This window comes from Giraffa tippelskirchi, chromosome Y (assembly GCF_054371585.1).
Source record: "Giraffa tippelskirchi isolate mGirTip1 chromosome Y, T2T-mGirTip1v1.2.pri, whole genome shotgun sequence".
In the NCBI taxonomy this organism is placed as follows: Eukaryota; Metazoa; Chordata; class Mammalia; order Artiodactyla; family Giraffidae; genus Giraffa; species Giraffa tippelskirchi.
This window is the reverse complement of record NC_137290.1, coordinates 2,991,004-3,012,378: the sequence shown is the minus strand read 5'-3', so window position 1 is coordinate 3,012,378 and position 21,375 is coordinate 2,991,004. Positions and strand designations below refer to the sequence as shown.

The window sequence follows — 21,375 nt, the reverse complement described above, 5'->3', positions numbered from 1 at the left end:
GAATCAGCTGTAAGTGTACATATACCGCCTCCCTCCTGAGCCTCCCTCCCACCCCCATCCAGCCCTCTAGGTCATCACAGAGCCCGGAGCTGAGCCCCCTGTGTTACACAGCAGCTTCCCACTAGCTGGCTATTTTACACACGGTCGTGTATATGTGTCAGCACTACTATCTCAATTCATCCCACCCTCTTTTTTAAAAAATTAATTTTTATTGGAATATTTTATTTTTAATGTTTAAATTGATTTAAATTAATATTTATTTTTATGGTTCTAACACCACTTCACAGTGTTGTGTTAATGTCTGCTGTATAGCAGAGTGAATCAGCCATGTGGCTATTGTTTAGCTGCTAACTCACGTCCGACTCTTTGTGACCCCACGGAATGCGAAACACCGGGCCTCCCTGTCCGTCACCAACTCCCGGAGCTTGCTCAAACTCATGTCCATTGAGTCGGTGATGCCATCCAACCATCTCACCCTCTGTCACCTCCTCCTCCTGCCTGTAGAAATCATCTGTATGCATACATATATCCCCTCTTTTTTCGACTTCCTTCCCATTTAGGTCATCACAGAGCCCTGAGTAGACGTCCCTGAGCTACAAACGGGCACTTCGATTGCACTAAGACCTGGAGAAAAAAATTCCTAATGATCAGTTTAGCTTCCAGTCCTCTGCAGTGTTTACATCTACGCTGGCATCATGAAGATGAGAACTCGCTTGTGTAATGGGTCATTCAGGTCTAAATCATTACATATTTATATATTGTACGCATACTCAGTCATGTCTGACTCTTTGTGACCCCATGGGCTGTAGCCCACCAGGCTCCTCTGTCCATGGGATTCTCGAGGCAGGAATCCTGGAGTGGGTTGCCATTTCCTCCTCCAAGGGATCTTCCTGACCCGGGGATTAAACCTGCGTCCTTGCATCTCCTGCATGGGCGGGCGGGTTCTATACTGCTGAGCCAGAGGGGAAGCCCTTGTATAAGTACTGTGATTAATTTTGCTACTTACACATAAATTTTAAGGGGCAAATAAAGAAATAATTTATTGAAATGCACTTTTGTCACAGTTGTGTTGAATCCTCCTCTGCTCTGTGAGCACAGGCTCTTTTCCTGGGTGGCAGTTAGCCCAGGAGAATATTCAGTCTAAAAGGAAACAAAGAATCTGGGCTCAACAGGACAGCCTACTTTGTCATGTATTTTTAGAATGTTGCAGATTTAGGACAAAGAGGAGCAACTGTGATCACGTTACATAAGGCGTCCACACATCTGTCCTAAAACGGATATTGTATCTTTGGCAAAACATTGCTCTTTTTGGGCAATTTGTCATTTCTTTTCATCACCGATGGGTTTTTATGTGTCATGCAAAGGAGGGGAAAGCCTTTGCAATGAAAATACTTTTGACACTGACTAGGCATAGAATTTACCTGGGAATAAGCTTTTGCTGCGTCCTATTGAAAATTATTTAAAACAGGTTATTAGTGTGCTTCTGTTGTTTAATCACTCAGTCGTGTCTGACTTTTTGCAACCCCATGGACTGCAGCACGCCAGGCTTCCCTGTCCTTCACCATCTCCCGGAGTTTGTTCAAACTCATGTCTATTGAGTCGGTGATACCATCCAACCATCTATCTCATCCTCTGTCATCCCCTTCTTCTCCTGCCCTCAGTCTTTCCCAGCATCAGGGTCTTTTCCAGTAACTTCAAATTTATACATTTCCTTCTTAATTAACAAGCATTATTTGGGACCAGTGTATATGGACAACTAATGTGATGTCAGATACGGGGTTTGAAGTTATATCCAACCCAATGCAGGCAAATAAGAACCTGGACCGCTGAGTTACAAATTTTCTTCCAGGCTGGCAGTTCTGATAGGAGCTACTTAATTGGATTTGCTAATCTAATTATTGTTGTTGCTGTTTAGTCACTCAGTCATGTCTGACTCTTTGTGACCCCATGGACCGTAGCCCGCCAAGCTCTTCTGTCCTTGGGAACTCTCCAGGCAAGAACACTGGAGTGGGTTGCCATTTCCTCCTCCAGGGGATCTTCTCGACGCAGAGACTGAACCCAGATCTCCTGCGTCGGCATACATTGTGGTTTTTTGTTTTTTAACCATCTGAGCCACCAGGGAAGCCTTCCTCTTATCTACACAAAATCCTGACTCTAGTCCACAGGAAATCCTGGATCTTTTCCTCACTAAAGCTTGTTTGGGACACATGACCTTATGCGTTTTAAACGTTTGCAAATTAAAAGTTTCAAACAACGTTAAAAAGTTAAAAAGAAAAGAACTGGGAAGTCCAGTGGCTAAGACTCCATGCTCCCAATGAAAGGGGCCTGGGTATGATCCCTGGTTAGGGAACTAAGATCCCATGTGTGACGGCTAAGACCTGGCTCAGCCACGTAAATAAATATTAAAAAACAAAAAAAGTTGGAAAGAATGAAAGGCAGTACTCCAGCCACAGAGAAAAGTAAGTTGCCTGAATAGGTGATTAATCCAGGGAGCTGATAGCATGTAGCCATCTACTAAAGAACAAAAAATATGTATATATGGTAAAGCCTGTGATGTTGGGAAAGATTGAGGGCAAAAGGAGAAGGGGGCGACAGAGAATGAGATGGTTGGATAACATCACCGACTCCCTGGACATGAGTTTGAGCAAACTCCAGGAGATGGTGAAGGACAGGGAAGCCTGGCGTGCTGCCGTCCGTGGGGTCACAAAGAGTTGGAAATGACCGAGCAACTGAACAACAACAGACAAATATATATATGGTGAATAATCCTTTAGACACGAATGATGTAACCTTTATCATCAGCAAGCCATCCAATCATAAAAGTTGATTAACCGAACCAGGATACACGGGAGACCTTTCCTAATTTTATTACTAGTGCCGGCAGATGGCTTGAACAGAAACGCAAGGCACAGTTTATAAAAATGTGTCTGAAACCAGCTCGGTGTGCCATGAGGAGGGTAGATAATCAGAATAGTCCACACTGGATCACATTCTGCTTTCATCCATCAAAATGCATTTCTGGCATCTTCCAAATGGGTAAACTGTGTGTTAATATCAACATACACAGTGTTCACATCTTCTTCCTCTTAAATCCACCAAGAGATTATGTGATGACATACATAAAAAAGGATTAGATCTTACAGAGGCCTTGAGAAGAGAAAACCCAGCATTACTGACCCAGTTTTTTTCCAGATGAAGAGCAGCAAGCCCCCCAGGAGACAATCTCCAGTTGTCTAGACGCAGCAAACTCCACAGGAGTAAGCCTCGTATCCAGGGCACTGAATCCTCCCCGCCATGAAGCTGAAGATCTGATAATATCTCCCTTTTCCTACATTTTAGTGGCTTCTTCAAAAGAGAGAGAGAGAGACACTGCTGTTTAACCACTCTCGGGCACCAGGAATAATTAATTGTCCTGCGAGATGGTCAATCCAGAGGTTTAAATGCTATGTACATATTTACAACAGAGCAAATGGCTTCCCTGATGGCTCAGTTGGTGAAGAATCCACCTGCAATGCCGGAGACCCCGGTTCGATTCCTAGGTCGGGAAGATCTGCTGGAGAAGAGACAGGCTACCCACTCCAGTATTCTTGGGCTTCCCTGGTGGCTCAGCTGGTCAAGAATCCGCCTGCAATGCGGGAGACCTGGCTTCGATCCCTGGGTCGGGAAGATTCCCCTGGAGAAGGGAATGGCCACCCACTCCAGTATTCTTGCCTGGAGAATCCCAGGGACAGAGGAGCCTGGCGGGCTACAGTCCATGGGGTCGCAAGAGTCAGACAAGATTGAACAACTAAACAGCAAGAACATATGTCATTACTAATAATTAATATGTACCTACTACTAATATATAATAAAATATACATGTATATAAACACTATACAGTATATAGGAATATACTAATATACATGTATGTTGCATGTTAATAACTACTTTAACATTAATTTTTTTTTTTTGCTGAAAACATGGAAACATCGAAGAGACTTTTAAATATGTTAAACCCATTTAAAAAGCCATAGAGTAAAAGCTCTGTTTGTAGAATGAAGAATTCTGCAGATGAAAACAGAATGGAAAAATAAACTCACGACAGCATAAAAATCAGCACTCTTGCCTTACGAGAAAATTTCCAGTGTCAGCAGTGCGGCGTGCAAAACCTGATTGACTTCAAGTATTCATTAGTTGGAGATGAATTTGATGTTTATGAACAGTTGCATTTGGTCGTGGTTGCTTTGAAGCAGACAGTTCCAAAAGTGTATGGGAAGGTGCCTAAAACTATATCACAAAGTGAGAAGGAGATCAAGTCGTGTTTCTAAATTAAGGTATTATTTCCTATTAAATTAAAATGCATGCAACTTCATTAGGGATTTGATCATTTCATCTAATTCTCTAAATATTTATATATTCAAATGACATACATTTATTTTTAAACCTCTCTCATTAGAAAGATTAAACAGGATGATTAATTCAGGATGGAGGGGACTCAGTGATGCCCTCGGTGGGACAGGGAATATGGAATGTTTTGAGAGTATAAAGATGAATTTCAAATGTTGAGACCGCATTTATGGAGGTCTCTGTCTGGTGGAGACGTTATAGAAAGAGAGATTGTTTTATTAGAAAGAGAGATTATTTTATTAGTGTGATGGACTGGATAGAAAGAAGCTGGTGGTGGTGATGGTTTTCCTGCTAAGTCGTGTCTGACCCTTGAGAGTCCGTGGACTGTAGCCCGCCAGGCTCCTCTGTCCATGGGATTCTCCAGGCAAGAACACTGGAGTGGGTCGTCATTTCCTCCTCCAGGGGATCTTCTTGACCCAAGGATTGAACCCCAGTCTCCTGCCCTGGTCTCCTACATTGGCTGCATTGACAGAATACTGCTGAGCCACGTGGAAAGTCCCATATATGTTCTGTATCTACTTTAACAGTAATTCTGAGGGATGGGATGGGGAGGAGGGTGGGAGGGGGGTTCAGGATGGGGAACACATGTACACCCATGGCAGATTCATGTCAAACTATGGCAAAACCACCACAATATTGTAAAGTAATTAGCCTCCAATTAAAATAAATAAATTAAAAGAAAGAAAAAAAAACATAAAAGTAATTCTGCGTTTTTTTTTTTAACATTTCCAAAAGTAGTACTACCTGAAAGTGTTTTAAAATGAACTGGGCTTGTCAAAATCATACCTGTTTTATGTCAGACACCTGTGGTTTCTCCACACTAAAAACAGCACTTCACCTAAGAGAATTCTTTGCAAAAACTTTGCTGAAAAAAAATTTATAGTGGGATCAAAGTCCCTCAAAACTAAGGACATTATTTTCTTTCATTATTTATAGTCAGCACTTCCATATCACAATGCAACTCAGAGTCCTGTAAATTTATTTTATACTTTGAATAAATGGCTCCTCTTGTGGCTCAGCTGGTAAAGAATCCGCCTGCAATGCAGGAGACCTGGGTTTGATCCCTGGGTTGGGAAGATCTCCTGGAGAAGGGAAAGGCTACCCACTCCAGTATTCTGGCCTGGAGAATTCCATGGACTGCATAGTCCAAGGGGTCGAAAAGAGTCGGACACGACTGAGTGACTTTCACTTTCACTTTTTCTCTTTGAGTAAATAGAGTAAGTTTATTTTATCGTCTTTGAGCATCTACAATGTGCAGTTATATATGTCATAGTTATCCCTTTTATTATGTTTATGACTATATGCTATGAACCCTTCAGATTTTTTCCCATAAAAACATTGATCACAAGGGTCAATGTAGTCTGTGGCATAATCAAAAACTAGAGGATGCTTTGGAATCTTATGTTTTGCTGAATTTCATCCACATTTAGAGTCTATGTGATGCAAAGTAGATAGAAAATATGTTTCCTTCTCTACCTACTAAGCCAGGATATGGATCTGTTGAAGTGAAGTAAAGGTGTTAGTCGCTCAGTACTGTCTGACTCTTTGCGACCCCATGGACTGTAGCCCACCAGACCCCTCCATCTATGGGATTCTCCAGGCAAGAACACTGAAGTGGGTTGCCATTCTCTTCTCCAGGGGATCCTCCCCGACCCAGGAATCAAACCAGCCTCTTTTGCATTGCAGGCAGATTCTTTACCATCCGGCCACCAGGAAATCAACAGTTTATTGTACTAGAAATTCAGGAGTGTGTGCAATCCACATCATGTGTTTTAATTTTTTTTTAATTTTATTTTAATTAATTATTTTTGATGGCACTGGGTCTTTGTTGTTGCACATGGCCTTTCTCTAGTTGTGGAGAGCAAGGGTGATTCTCTAGTTGCAATGCATGGATTTCTCATGCGGTGGAGCTCCAGACAAGTGAGCTGCGGAAGTTGGAGCCCACAGGCTCAGTAGTTGTGACGTACGGGCTTACTTGCCCCAGACATATGGGATCTTCCCGGACCGGAGATCAAACCCTGAATTGGCAAGTGGAGTCTTAACCCATCATGGCAAATAGATGGGGAAACAATGGAAACACTGATAGACTTTATTTTCTTTGGCTCCAAAATCACTGCAGATGGTTACTGCAGCCATGAAATTAAAAGATGTTTGCTCCTTGGAAGAAAAGTCATGACCAACCTAGATAGCATATTAAAACCATGAAATTAAAAGATGTTTGCTCCTTGGAAGAAAAGTCATGACCAACCTAGATAGCATATTAAAAACCAGAGACATTACTTTACCAACAAATGTCCGTCTAGTCAAAACTATGGTTTTCCCAGTGGTCATGTATGGATGTGAGAGTTGGGCCATAAAGAAGGCTGAGCACCTAAGAATTGATGTTTTTGAATTGTGGTGTTGGAGAAGACTCTTGAGAGTCTCTTGGAAGGCAAGGGGATACAACCAGTCCATCCTAAAAGAAATCAGTCCTGAATATTCATTGGAAGGGTTGATGTTGAAGCTGAAACTCCAATACTTTGGCCACCTGATGGAAAGAGCTGACTCCTTGGAAAAGACCCTGATGCTGGGAAAGATTGAAGTCAGGAGGAAAAGGGGATGACAGGGGATGAGATGGTTGGATGGCACCACTGACTTGATGGACATGAGTTTGAGCAAGCTCCAGGAGATAGTGAAGGACAGGGAAGCCTGGTGTGTTGCATTCCATGGGGTTGCAAAGAGGTGGACACGACTGAGCAACTGAACTTCTTAACCCCTGAACTACAAGTGAAGTCCCTGAATAGCATATTCTTTAAACATAAGCATATTTTGAGCCAACTTATGTTTCTGGAAGGTGCAACCATCTGGACATAGTAATGAATTTCTATTGAACAAATAGGCTTCCCTCTGGAATGGATTTATGGTTTGGGGGGCTTCCCTGTTGGCTCAGACTGTAAAGAATCTGCCTGCCAACACAGGAGATGCAGGTTCAATCCCTGGCTCAGGAAGATCCCCTGGAGAAGGAAATGAAAACCCACTCCAGAATTCTTGCCTGGAGAATCCCATGGACAGAGGAGCCTGGCGGGCTATAGTCCATGGGGTCACAAAGACTCGGACACAACTCAGTGACTAACACTTGTCTCAGCGCCTGAAGGCTTTCACCTTGTCACCCCTAACGGGCTCATTTGGGAGTAAAAGGACACATTTACAAGAATCGATGTGGATGGCTTCCCTGGTGGCTCAGAGGTTAAAGCATCTGCCTGCAATGCGGGAGACCCCGGTTTGATCCCTGGGTGGGGAAGATCCACTGGAGAAGGAAATGGCAACCCACTCCAGTATTCTTGCCAGGGCAATCTCATGGACAGAGAAGCCTTCTGGGCTGCAGTCCATGGACTTCACTTATTTCCTTACAAGAATTGATATTGTGTTAGCAGATATCTTCATTTGTCCGTCCGCACCAACTTCTCAAAAATGCAAATGAAAGCATTCACATCAAAGGCTTAGATGTGACTGGGCAAACGTGAATGCACTGGTCCCATTATTTTGTCTCCCATGAAGATGCATAAAAATGTATTTTAGGAGGACAATCAACTCTCTTGATTTGGTAAAGGGTCTTCAACCATTACTCCACATTTTAGACAAGATACGTTTTAGAGACATAAAATGTGAATAAATAAGTGGCTTTGTATTTCATTAAATGCATATGCAGCGATGAATATTTTTACTTGAAATATTTCTTGAATTTTAAAAAATTTTCAAAGCACTCAAATATGCAGAAATGTAGAGCATAATGTATTATGAACACTAAATATTCTTTCTCTATATTTAACAATGTATCGTATCTGTTATGTTTGCTTCGCTTATATTTGTTTGGTAAAGGATGTCAAAGAGGACATGGTTTTTTAATAGGTAGATATTTCAATATCCTTTCAAAACAACATAAAACTCTAGTTTTATTTATGAAAATCTATAACTATGAGCAGCTCCATAATATTTATACCCAATTGAATTTCTTTTATTAGCTCCAAAATATATTTTTTATGTGGACCATCTTTAAAGTCTTGATTGAATTTGTGACTGGACTGCTTTTGTTTTATGTTTCAGTTTTTTGGCCTCCAGGCAAGTGGGATCATAGCTCCCAGACCAGGGATCAAAGCCACAATGCTCTGCATTGGAAGGTAAGCTTTCAACCGCTGGACCACCAGGGAAGTCCCCTCTGAAACACGTTTTAATCTTTGTTGATTCAGCCCAGAATCAAATCAGGGACTGATTGTAAATCTGCATTCTTTTTAAGGAAATGAAGGACAGAGTTGAATGCCTTTTATTGTAACACATTTCCTATAACATCGTATAGGATTTTTTATTCCAGGACAGTTATAAATAAATAATAAGATGAAGACATGTTAGAGCACAAAGTAGATGATAATCACTAAATTATCTAGTCATTACTCTAATAATACTAAATCTCCAGAATCACCTAAAGAAAGAAGAGAAAAAGTAAAGTTGCTTAGTCGAGTCTGACTCTTTGTGACCCCATGGACCGTAGCCCACCAGGCTCCTTTGTCCATGGGATTTTCCAGGCAAGAGTACTGGAGTGGGGTGCCACCTGAAATGGCAACATTTTAAGTTTCAAATATCACCTTTATAGAGTGTAATTTTGTTCCACCTTAGTAATAGTTTTTTTCTTTAAGTAGTCTCCATTTTCTTTTCTGCCTTCTTACTCATTTCTGTGAGTACCTTTATGCAGCTCTTATACATTAGTTATTCATTTTCTGTAACATTTAGAGTTTTCAGCAATCGATTTAAGGGCTTCCCTGGTGGCTTAGACAGTAAAGAATCTGCCTCCAATGCGAGAGACCCAGGTTCGATCCCTGGGTCAGGAAGATACCCTGGAGAAGGAAATGGCAACCCACTCCAAAAATCTTGCCTGGAGAATCCCGTGAACAGAGGAGACTGGCAGGCTGCAGTCCATGGGGTCGCACAGAGTCAGACATGACTCAGAGACTAACACACACACACAAAACTGATTTAACACTCATCCACCCAGCCTGTGAGCACTGACCTTTCTTTGTCATCACAATAACTGTTTTAATTTAGTGGCACAAATGAGAGTCAGCATCCTAGGGTCATAACATAAAGGGGATACACAAATCTGTAATAAGAGGAGTTTGCCCTGTGAATTCCTTGGCAAATAATATTGTCTACAAGTGTATTGCTAGAGAGTTAATGATCTGAGCCTTCATCTAAAGTCAATAACAAATTAATTTTTTTTTAAGTTATAAAAATTATAAAAGAAGCCCACAGATTTTTCCTTATCGGCCAACTCTGAAATATAAAACTGTCTCAAGGATGATAGAGAAACAAACAATAATTATCAAGAAACTACTGCAAAGAAGTCCCCACCTCACTACGCATGTCGTGCTTTTATTGCAATGAGCTCTTTTAGTAAAAACGGGCTAAAGCGTGTCTCCTTCATCCTTCTACCTCTCTGGCTGCCTCCAGTGCTCTGCAAATAAGAGACATGTATCACACGGAAGGATGTGCATACTTGCGGAAGGAGTTAGACGTGTTTCCGAGCTCCTGGCGTACAGTTGTTCACTGTCAGAGATGTTTAAGACGACAAAGCACGCTGCATGCCTGTTGTATTCACTACACCTAGGCTACTGCATATGCAGTAGGTGCTTAATAAACATTCAAGATAGGAGTAAGGCTGATGGTTTCTATTGCATCTTTCCTAATGCATGAAGCTGTTCTTTTCCCCCACCATTATCACTTGAAAGTGATAGTCGCTCAGTCGTGTCCAACTCTTTGCAACCCCAAGGACTGCAGCACGCGAGGCCTCCCTGTCCATCACCATCTCCCGGAGTTTACTCAAACTCATGTCCATCAAGTCAGTGATGCCATCCAACCATCTCATCCTCTGTCGTCCCCTTCTCCTCCTGCCTTCAATCTTTCCCAGCATCAGGGTCTTTTCTAAAGAGTCAGTTCTTCGCATCAGGTGGACAAAGTACTGGAGCTTCAGCTTCAGCATCAGTCCTTCCAGTGAATATTCAGGACTGATTTCCTTTAGGATGAACTGGTTGGATCTCCTTGCAGTCCAAGGGACTCTCAAGAGTCACTTCTTCAACACCACCTATGATATCCTATGGTCGGTACCTATTTTCTGATACAGAAATGTCCCAGCTAGGATGCTGAGTATACTTTGGTGATGAACAAAACAAAAAATAAGTCCTCACCCTTGGGGGTCTTATACTTAGTAAAAGAGTCAATGAAGAATATAATAAATAAACTAAAAAGCATTTTAGTTTAGAAGAATAGAATAGCAAGTACTATTGAAACAGCTGATGTAGAGCAGACAGGCTCGAGGTAGAAGTGTGAGACTGTGGGCTGCAATTTTCATTAAGGTCTAAAGACAGAAGAGACTTCCCTTGTGGCTCAGCTGGTAAAGAATTCGCCTACAGTGCGGGAGACCCGGGTTCGATCTCTGGGTCGGGACGCTGGAGAAGGAAATGGCAGCCCACTCCAGGATTCTTGCCTGGAGAATCCCACGGACAGAGGAGCCTGGCGGGCTGCAGTCCGTGGGGTCGCAGAGAGTCAGACAGGAATGAGCGACTGATGCTCTCAAAGACAGAAAGGGAAAACATGACAGGCGTGAGAGATTTCTTGGAGGAAGATTTGAGAGGAGTAAGTGAGGAAGCTTATACAGACTTGGGGTTCAACCAGGGCAGAGACCCCATGGCAGGAGTGACCCCTCTGGCCGGCAGAAAGAGAATGTAGGAGAAATACAAGGTAAAGACTTGTATGACAATTCCTCGTGTGACAGGCTACCTAGTGTTAACGTCTGTTACGCTGAGTAGCTTGGGTTTCTACTGCAAAGCATTGGGCAAGGCTGTTATCATCTTATGTGTGTTTAGAAACATCTCGGAGATGTGCCCATGTGGTGGAGACCAGGGATGCAGAAATTCATGGGGGGAAAATGAGCAGAGCTTTCAGGGTGATGCTCTGGATTCCTGGGAGGAAAATAGACACAGGCTTCATGGCGATGCTGTTGAGTTTGGTCAGAACCGGTACTCGATTCTCGGTATATGTCAAAGGTTTGGCCAAAAGGATCCATCTAACCGACTAGAGAGATGTCGAACATGGAAGAGTAGACACAAGGATGTCCACAGTTTGAGAAAACTGTGAACGGCTCAGCTTCGAGAGCAAACAGCTAAATTCAAAGCCCACACTTCCATAAATCCTCTGAATGGGGATCTGTTTGAATCCATCGTTTTGAAATAGCAAGAGATTTGTTAAATATCAGCAGTTGAATCACAGGTGTCATTGAAATTTTTGTTATTCAGTTTTTGTTTGTTTTTTTTTAAATGTATTTCACTTTAAAGCATCATGACTTATCCCACTCTGCATTTCTGGGTTAGCCTCACTTTAAAAAGTGTCTTCCAAGTGTACTGTAGCGAGCTTTGATATTCATGAAATCAGTGCTGTCTTGCTATCTAATTAAACGGAAACAAAAATAGTGAGAGGTTCTCCAGGGAAATTTAAATGTGTATTCGTGGTATCTGAGAGGCAAATGGGCTTTTTACTAATACTCGAAAGTATGCAGATGCATGGCTCTGAGAAAAAATGTTTGTTAGTATTATTTCTGTGCTGGTTTCCTGTTTTTAAAACTACAGTTTCTATTTAAAATTATGTCAAGGGGGTGGCAGGGAGGCTCAAGAGGGAGGAGATATACGTATGCTTATGGCTGATCCACCTTGTTGTATATCTGAATCAACACAACAGTGTAAAGCAATTATACTCCAATTTTTTTTAACAAAATAGAATTTACCAGTGTGGGGTGGGGGGAGAGGATATCAAGAACATTTCTAACATCGCATAATGTTTAATTCTTTCAGTGTTACTGATGAAAGAACTTTTGTAAGGAAAAAGGTAAACACAAATATTGCAAAACTACTGGGGAGAGATGGGCCAGCCAAACCCAGCAGCAGCAGCAGCACAAAAATTAGGTTAAAAAGCACTAGTTGAAAGAAACAATCTCGTAGAGGGAATGGATTGTTCTAAATTGTATTTATCCGAGGCCGCACTGGGTCTCCCGTGGCTGCACAGACTTTTCTTTAGGTGCGGTGCGTGGGCTTCTGCTTAGAGCGGCTGCTCTTGCTGTGGAGCGTGGACTCTGGAACACAGGACCAATAGTGCACGAGCTTAGCTATTCCAAGGCATGTGGGGTCTTGCCGGATCACGGACTGAACCCCGATCTCTTGCGTTTGCAGGCAGATTCTTCACCACTGAGCCACCAGGAAGCCCCTGGAATGAATATTTTTATTAAAAAAAAGTTGCTCCCTGATACCTTTGAAAGAAAATTTATCTTAACCAACAACAAATCACTAAGAGCAAAAGGAAAACAATTCATGCGGACAATGCAAGCAAAAAACAAATAAATAAATAAAACCCTGAAAATTCTATTGACTCTCCATCCGTTTTTCTATATGAAGGAGGCTTCAATACGTGGTCATCGGTCCTGGAAAGTGTTTATAGAACAAATGATCATGGATTCATAGCAGTAGGTCAAAGACAGAAATAAAGATCTCTTTTTAATATCAAAGTCAAGGTTCCCCTGAATATGCAGGGTCATGTAGGAACTGGAAGACACATTTAGAATGTACTACACATGTATCAAACTGTATATTAGACATGTAACGGGAGCATGTTTCTTAATTTATAGCATCTAAGCCTGTGTCCCTATTTGTGCTTTGCAAATAAGATTGCCTGTACCATTTTTTCTAGATTCCATATATGTATGTTAATATGTGAAACTTGTTTTTCTTTCTAACTTGGCTCTGTGTCCCACCCTCTAGGTCCATACATGTCTCTACAAATGGATACCAAGGGCAAAAGGGTGGGGTGGAAGGAATTGGGAGATTGCAATGAACCCATACACACTAGTTTAATACTATGTATAAAACAGATAACCAATGAAAACCTACTGTGTAGCTCAGGGGACTCTACCCAGTGCCCTGTGATAACCTAAATGGAAGGAAATCCACAAAAGAGGGGAATATATGTATGCATATAGCTGATTCACTTTGCTGTACAGTAGAAACTAATACAACCTTGTAAAGCAACTATACTCCAATAAAAGTTAATAAAAAACACATAGTAAAAAATAAATTTGTGATATACTGTCAGATGGTAATTAATATTCATAGATATAAGCAATGCGTACGTCTCCCGGGAATACAGGCACATTGACAGCTTGGGAGAAACTGTGCTTCTGCTCCTGAAACTACTGTCTGCATTAAAAAAAAAAAAAAAAAAAATCAGTCAACTAAGTAAGAGAGTTTGAACATCTCATATCATGCCAGAAATATGGGTCACCGTGCTATTAGTTTTCTTCATATTACTTGAATTAAAATGTACTAAAATTTATCTGTATGAAGGGCAAAAAAGTGATGCATTCAGAACGTACAGATTAAATCTATAATGGTTGACTACATATAAGGACAATTTTAATAGTACTCTCAGGCACTCGATAACCTTTTTGTTAAAGTTAATAGAAATTAGTTATTGGTGACAACATACAGAAAAAGTCGTGTATGTGCACGCTAACTCACTTCAGTCATGTCCGACTCTTTGCGACCCCATGGACTGCAGCCCACCAGGCTCCTCTGTCCATGGGTTTCTCCAGGCAAGAGTACTGGAGCGGGTTGCCATGCCCTCCTCCAGAGGATCTTCCTGATCCAGGGATCAAACCCACGTCTCTTGCATTGCAGGCAAATTCTTTACCACTGAGCCACCAGGGAAATCCAGTCATGTATAAGCAAGGCAAAAAAAAAAGTATAATGAAAATTTCCCAGTGGAACTCATTTAAATATTGCAGTTGAAAGCTACTATAAATTCAGAATCTCTTAGTTCTAGCAAAACCATCTAAAAAGTGTGAAGCTTCTAAAATCACTTGTAAAGAAAATCATTTTCATGGATAATGGTATTATACCTAAGCTATATAGATGCAACAGGCAAGTTTTCAGTCCTGTTTTTGAAGAGTAACTCTGACTTTTGTCAGGTACTGCTCAACTATGAATGGATTGCTTTATCCTGCAAATAAGATACCTTTACACCCTCTTTTACCTTTTATGTTCCGTGTTAATTCCTTTCTGTGCTCATGGATATACTTTTTCAAGAGAACTCGGGACTTCCCTCGTGGACCATCCAGTGGTTGAGACTTTGCCTCCCAATGCAGGCTGTGCAGCTTCAATCCCTGATTAGGAAGTTAAGATCCCACATGCTTCAGGGGCAAAAAAACCCCAAAACATGAAACAGAAGCGATATGGTAACAGATTCAATAAAACACTTTAAAAATGGTCCACATCCAAGTACTTAAACAAGGGAACTCAGATATTCTGAGTACCATTGAAAAATCAGTACAGTAAAAAAACATCTTTTGATAAATTAGAAATTTTTAAGTCATTTGACTGTTAAGTTGGGGCATTTACTCTCTTGCTCACAAAGATAGTGAAAATCAGACAAAGAATAATATGATGAAAATAAATATATCCATAAGCTTGAGTATATGGAGATGATAAGCATAAAATATATTACATGCCAAATATTCAGGATTCGATCCCTGGGTGAGGAAGATCCCCTGGAGGAGGAGGTGGCAACCCACTCCAGGATTCTTGCCTGGAGAATTCCATGGACAGAGGAGCCTGGTGGGCTACAGTCCATGGGGTCACAAAGAGTCGGACACGACTTACCAACTAAACAACAACAACCTAACTTATGTTGGTGCTGTGCGTGTTAAAACAGCACAGAGTTGGACACAACTGAGTGACTGAGCAACACAGGCAAAGAAAAGTCGTGTCTTATTTATAAAAACCGACTTGCCTTTCTGTTCTCTCTCTGTTGTGTGTAGGACACAAAGCTAGCTGAGATTGTGCAATGTTTTTTTTCCTCCTCATCAGTTGACACCCTCCTATGATTGGAATGCCAGAGAAGGCAATGGCACCCCGCTCCAGTACTCTTGCCTGGGAAATCCCATGGACGGAAGAGCCTGGTGGGTTGCAGTCCATGGGGTCGCTAAGGGTCGGACACAACTGAAGCGACTTAGCAGCAGCAGCAGCAGCAGCAGGACTGGAATGCAGGCAGGATTCATCACAGAACACAAGCTGGCAAAGCTCAGCTGGAAGCATCTGAAACAGCACCCTTTGTAAAGGAGAAAACAAGACGCTGTACCTCTGAAAATGCAAAACTGGGGCCATGATCTAGCTTCAATCATTCCTTTTGCTAAAACCTCCCATGCAAATTAAAAATACATCATTCACACTTATAAAGGTAATTAAAAAACAAAACAAAACACCAGCCTGTAATCTAAAGGTGTAAAACGGAGGGAAAAATCTTGAGTGCTTTTCCTGAAGTTCAAACGTGACTTTATCCTTTTTCCAACATCTTGAAAAAGGCAACTGTGCTTGAAATCTTCATAAGTCATCTACTAATACAGGAATTATGCTCTATAAAAATTTAAAAAAACATGAATGTTGATACTTAAAATAGTAAATTTTATGTCATCTGGACACTATGGAAGAGAGAACATGACAAATTATCAAGATCCCTGATACATCAAAAATTTCCTTGTTACCGAGTTACTTTCAGGAGCAGACGGTAAGCAGGGATAAATGAGTAAAAGATCGCTTAGTCGGTTCACTTACAAGGCAGTTAATGAAAGTAAAAGACGATTAAATATTAGCAAATCCGTCACCCCTGGAGACAGAGTTGACGTTTCTTTTGTTGTTTTTGTTCTTCATAGAGTGTAACTATTCTCGTTGGGCTTCCCTGGTGGCTCAGCTGGTAAAGAATCCGCTTGCCATGTGGAAGACCTGGGTTCGATCCCTGGATTGGGAAGATCCCCTGGAGAAGGGAATTGGGCACAACTGAGCGACCTTCACTTTCACTTCATTCTTCTTAAGGCGCTTAGTCACTTGGTCGTGTCTGACTCTATAAATTTTTTGGCAATTTATTTTTGTAAAAAAAATCTGTATAAACATCAGCCCAAATGCTCTTTAATTTTTTCCAGATGTGTCACTGATGAAATCTAAGTTAACTAGTTGTCTGATTTAGGTATTACAAATTTAGAAAAGGTAGAGGAACCAGAGACCAAATTGCCACCATCTGCTGGATCATCGAAAAAGCAAGAGAGTTCCAGAAAAACATTTATTTCTGTTTATTGACTATGCCAAAGCCTTTGACTGTGTGGATCACAAGAAACTGTGGAAAATTCTGAAAGAGATGGAAATACCAGACCATCTGACCTGCCTCTTGAGAAACCTGTATGCAGGTCAGGAAGCAACAGTTAGAACTGGACATGGAACAACAGACTGGTTCCAAATAGGAAAAGGAGTATGTCAAGGCTGTCTATTGTCACCCTGCTTATTTAACTTATATGCAGAGTGCATCATGAGAAACGCTGGGCTGGAGGAAGCACAAGCTGGAATCAAGATTGCTGGAGAAATATCTATAACCTCAGATATGCAGATGGTACCACCCTTATGGCAGAAAGTGAAGAAGAGCTAAAGAGCCTCTTGATGAAAGTGAAAGAGGAGAGTGAAAAAGTTGGCTTAAAGCTCAACATTCAGAAAACTAAGATCATGGCATCTGGTCCCATCACTTCATGGGAAATAGATGGGGAAACAGTGGAAACAGTGTCAGACTTTATTTTTCTGGGCTCCAAAATCACTGCAGTTGGTGATTGAAGCCATGAAATTAAAAGATGCTTGCTCCTTGGAAGGAAAGTTATGACCAACCTAGACAGCATATTAAAAAGCAGAGACATTACTTTGCCAACAAAGGTCTGTCCAGTCAAGGCTATGGTTTTTCCAGTGGTCATGTATGGGTGTGAGAGTTGGACGGTGAAGAAAGCTGAGCACTGAAGAATTGATGCTTTTGCACTGTGGTGTTGGAGAAGACTCTCCAGAGTCCCTTGGACTGCAAGGAGATCCAACCAGTCCATCTTAAAGGAGATCAGTCCTGAGTGCTCATTGGAAGGACTGATGGTGAAGCTAAAACTCCAATCCTTTGGCCACCTGATGTGAAGAGTTGACTCATTTGAAAAGACCCTCATGCTGGGAAAGATTGAGGGCAGGAGGAGAAGGGGTCGACAGAGGATGAGGTGGTTGGATGGCATCACCGACTCAATGCACATGGGTTTGGGTAAACTCTGGGAGTTGGTGATAGACAGGGAGGCCTGGCTTGCTGCAGTTCATGGGGTCGCAAAGAGTTGGACATGACTGAGTGACTGAACTGAACTGAATGAATGATTTATTTGCCTGTCTCCTTTTTTTAGGTTACTCAGGGCTTATTTAATTGAGCTAGGATGTGACTTTCCATCTTTGATTTTTTTTCAAAGTAGCAATCCATCTTTTAATTTTTTTTTTTTTTTAAATCTCAGGCATCTGCTAGAGCTATCTAAGCAAAAGAGTTTATTTTCTCTTGATTTCTCTTAAAAAGCTCCTCAGATTTGCAACACTGATGTGTGAACATATGTAATGCTTTTATGATGCTTGAAGCATATGCATTTACAGTTTTCAGTTGCTTTACTAAAAACATTTTTTTTTTTCTAATTGAAGTGTAGCTGCTTTTCAGTGTTGTGTTAGTTGGTGCTGTACAGCAAAGTGAATCAGCTATGCCTTACACATACATCCCCTCTCTTTTGGATTTCTTTCCCCTTCAGTCACCACAGAGCTCTGAGCAGCATTCCCCGTGCTCTGCGGTAGATTCTCGTTCGTTACCTATTTTATATGTAGTATCAATTGTGTATATATGTCCATCCCTGCCTCCCAGTCCATCCCACCCCTCCTTTCTTTCCCCTCTTGGGGTCCGTGTGTTTGTTCTCTCTGTCTGTGTCTCTATCTCTGCTTTGCAAATAGGTTAAAATATGTATTTTTTTAATTGATGGACATTAGCATCCTTGTCTTTGAGAGGCTTTTTTTTCTGGTATAAAAGTATTGGGTTGATCAAAAAGTTCGTTTGGGTTTTTCTGTAACATCTTATGGAAATATCTGAATGACCTCTTTGGTTAACCCAGTAATATTTTCATACTAAGAATGCATTTGTAAGTATTTTGTGAAATACTACTTTTTACTTACAAAATGAAATGGTTGCATATATAATCCCTTACTATTAACTATAGACACCATGCTGAGCATTCAGTGCTCAGAAGTTATTCTTGAAAGTGGCTGAGAGTAGATCTTACCTGTTAACAGCACCAAAAAAAAAAAAAAAAATACACACACACACACACACACACACACACACACACATATATATATAGTTAGGTGTAAAATACATGTAAAATATATATATACACATATATATACAAGTAAATATAAATAAACATAGATATATACATGTAAAATATGTGTACATATAAAATATATATATATATAGTTAGGTGTAAAATACATGTAAAAAATATATGTACATATATATACATGTAAAATATATGTACATATAAAATATATATATATAGTTAGGTGTAAAATATATGTAAAAATACATATATATATATACATATATATATGTATATATATATATATAAAGTTAGGTGATGGATATGTTCATTATCTTGATCTTGGTAAAAATTCCACAATATATACATGGGTATCAAACCATCACATTACACATTCTTGTTGTTCAGTCACTCAGTCGTGTCCATTTCTGTGACCCCATGGACTGCAGCACACCAGGCCCCCCTGTCCATCACCAACTCCCAGAGCTTGCTCAAAGTCACGTCCATGGAGTCGGTGATGCCATCCAACCGTCTCATCCTCTGTCGTCCCCTTCTCCTCCTGCCTTCAACCTTTCCCAGCATCAGGGTCTTTTTCCAGTGAGTTGGCTCTTCACATCAGGATATTGGGTTCATTCAAATATAGTTTAAAAAATTCATTTCTTTCCTTTCTTTTTTTTTTTCTTGTGATTACTTGATAATCTGACCCTATGTGTATCTGGCTCGCATTCTGACCTGAGATATAGGATAGACACTCAGATTTTATTGCAAAAGCTTTTATTCCATTAAATTCAGATTTTACCTTTATTACTTGTTACAGCTAAAAATGTGAAGCCAGCAAAGTGTCCATCACTGTGAAAATTGTTAAACTGGTCATGCCACATCCATATCATTAGATTCCTCGGAGTGATAAGGAAAAGGACCTAGATTCCTATCTCAAGATATGAAAAGTTGTCTAAATTCCAGCTTCTTATGGAAAACAGCAGTAGCCCAAAGCAGGACATACATGGGGTAGTGTTAGGACAGAAAATTGTGAAATTCAGGTTTTCTGGAGAAAACAGAACCCTATTTGAGGCATACCCTGCGTAGTGGTCCCCTCTCATATTTGCTGAGTCAGACTCTCAAGTTGGATGTAAAGAACTGTCATGCAGCACTTTCCTTAAGATGTACATTTCCTGGGACTTCCCTGGCAGTCCAGCAGTTAAGACTTCGCCTTCCAATGAAAGGCGTATGGGTTCGATCTATTTTTTGCGAGCTAAGATGTCACATGCCTCGGGCCCGAAAACCCAGAATATATAACAGCAGAAGCAGTATTGTAACAAACTGAATAAAGACTTGCTAAAAAATGGTCCACACCGAAAGTAAAATTTTTCAAAACGCACTTCCAGCCCAATAATTTCCCTGTTACTTTTCCAGGACATCAATGCTAAAGAGAAGTTCAAAAACTCATCCACTGTTGTTGTTGTTTAGTTGCTAAGTCGTGTCTGAGTCTTTGCAATACCGTGGACTGTAGCCTGCCAGGCTCCTCTGTCCATGGGATTTCCCAGGCAAGAATACTGGAGTGGGTTACTATTTCCTCTCCAGGGGATCTTCCCGACCCAGGGGTCGAACCTGCATCTCCTGCATTGGCAGGCATTTTCTTTGCCACTGAACCAGCTGGGAAGCACATCTCGTTCATAACCATACACATAAACTGCAGTAGGATTAGCATCTGTATTTCCTACTTTTATATTTTTGTTGTATGTTTTCTTTCATTATGCAGATGTCTTCTCTCCCATTTAATCCAGAGGGACGGGCAGCCTGTGCTCATGGAAGGATAATGCCGACCTTCAGGTAAAGCGATATTTCAAAGTGTGGGTAGAATAGTTTTCTGTTCAGTTGAGCCGTGGGCTCCGGTTTTGTCCCGACTAATTGTGATCAGGAGTGTTTCCTGCTAAGTGGGTAATAGCAGCGTCTGTTGAAAAGTTGTACACGTGAAAACTTGTCAAACGTGGGTATTAACCCAGTGTTACCTTGTGTCTCTATCAACACATCTTACGAAAGAGCACACCTACACCCTGGAAGTACCTGAATCCTGATATACAGAGTTCTTAAGCAATTCAGCCACCATGGGTGTTATAGCGAGCAAGCGTGAGTCAAGGGGTCCATGCTCTACAATGACAATGAGTGTGCAAACCATCCTGAAAAGATGCAGTAACTTATATCATACTTTCCGCACTGATACTGATTTTCCAGAGATGCATTCTCAGATAAACAAGGGTAGCCTTGAGATATCACAGCCATCATTGTCAACAGTTCAGAGTGGGACTTCCCTGGTGGTCCACTGGGTAAAATCCACCTGCCAATGCAGGGGACATGGGTTTGATCCCTGGTCTGGGAAGATTCCATGTGCTGTGGGGCAATGAAGCCCATGTGCCACAGCTACTGAGCCCCCTTGAACAACTACTGAAGTGCGTGTGCCTAGAGTCCATGTTCTTCAAAAAGAGAAGCCACCCCCAGTGGGAAGCCCACACACCACGTCTAGAGAATAGCCCCCACTCACCGCAACTAGAGAAAGCCCGTGCAACAACGAAAGCCTAGCACAACCAAAAATAATTTTTTTTTTTTTTTAAATAGAGAACCAATAGGGACCTTCTGTGTTGCAGAGACAACTCTGCTCAGTATGATGCAATGATTTAAACGGGGAAAGAATTTGACAAAGAAGAGATACATGTCTATGTGTAACTATACAGTGC

General features: G+C 41.2%; 1 protein-coding gene across 1 annotated transcript in view; it reads left to right on the top strand.

The window, feature by feature from the left end:
- LOC145537822 (uncharacterized) overlaps window positions 1–21,375 on the top strand; it is a 236,423-nt gene that overhangs the window by 99,937 nt on the left and 115,111 nt on the right. The window contains exons 6-7 of the mRNA XM_081568714.1: window positions 8,470–8,543; window positions 20,403–20,473. Of these exons, the coding sequence (XP_081424840.1) occupies window positions 8,470–8,543; window positions 20,403–20,473 (145 nt within the window). The remainder of the gene's footprint in view (window positions 1–8,469; window positions 8,544–20,402; window positions 20,474–21,375) is intronic.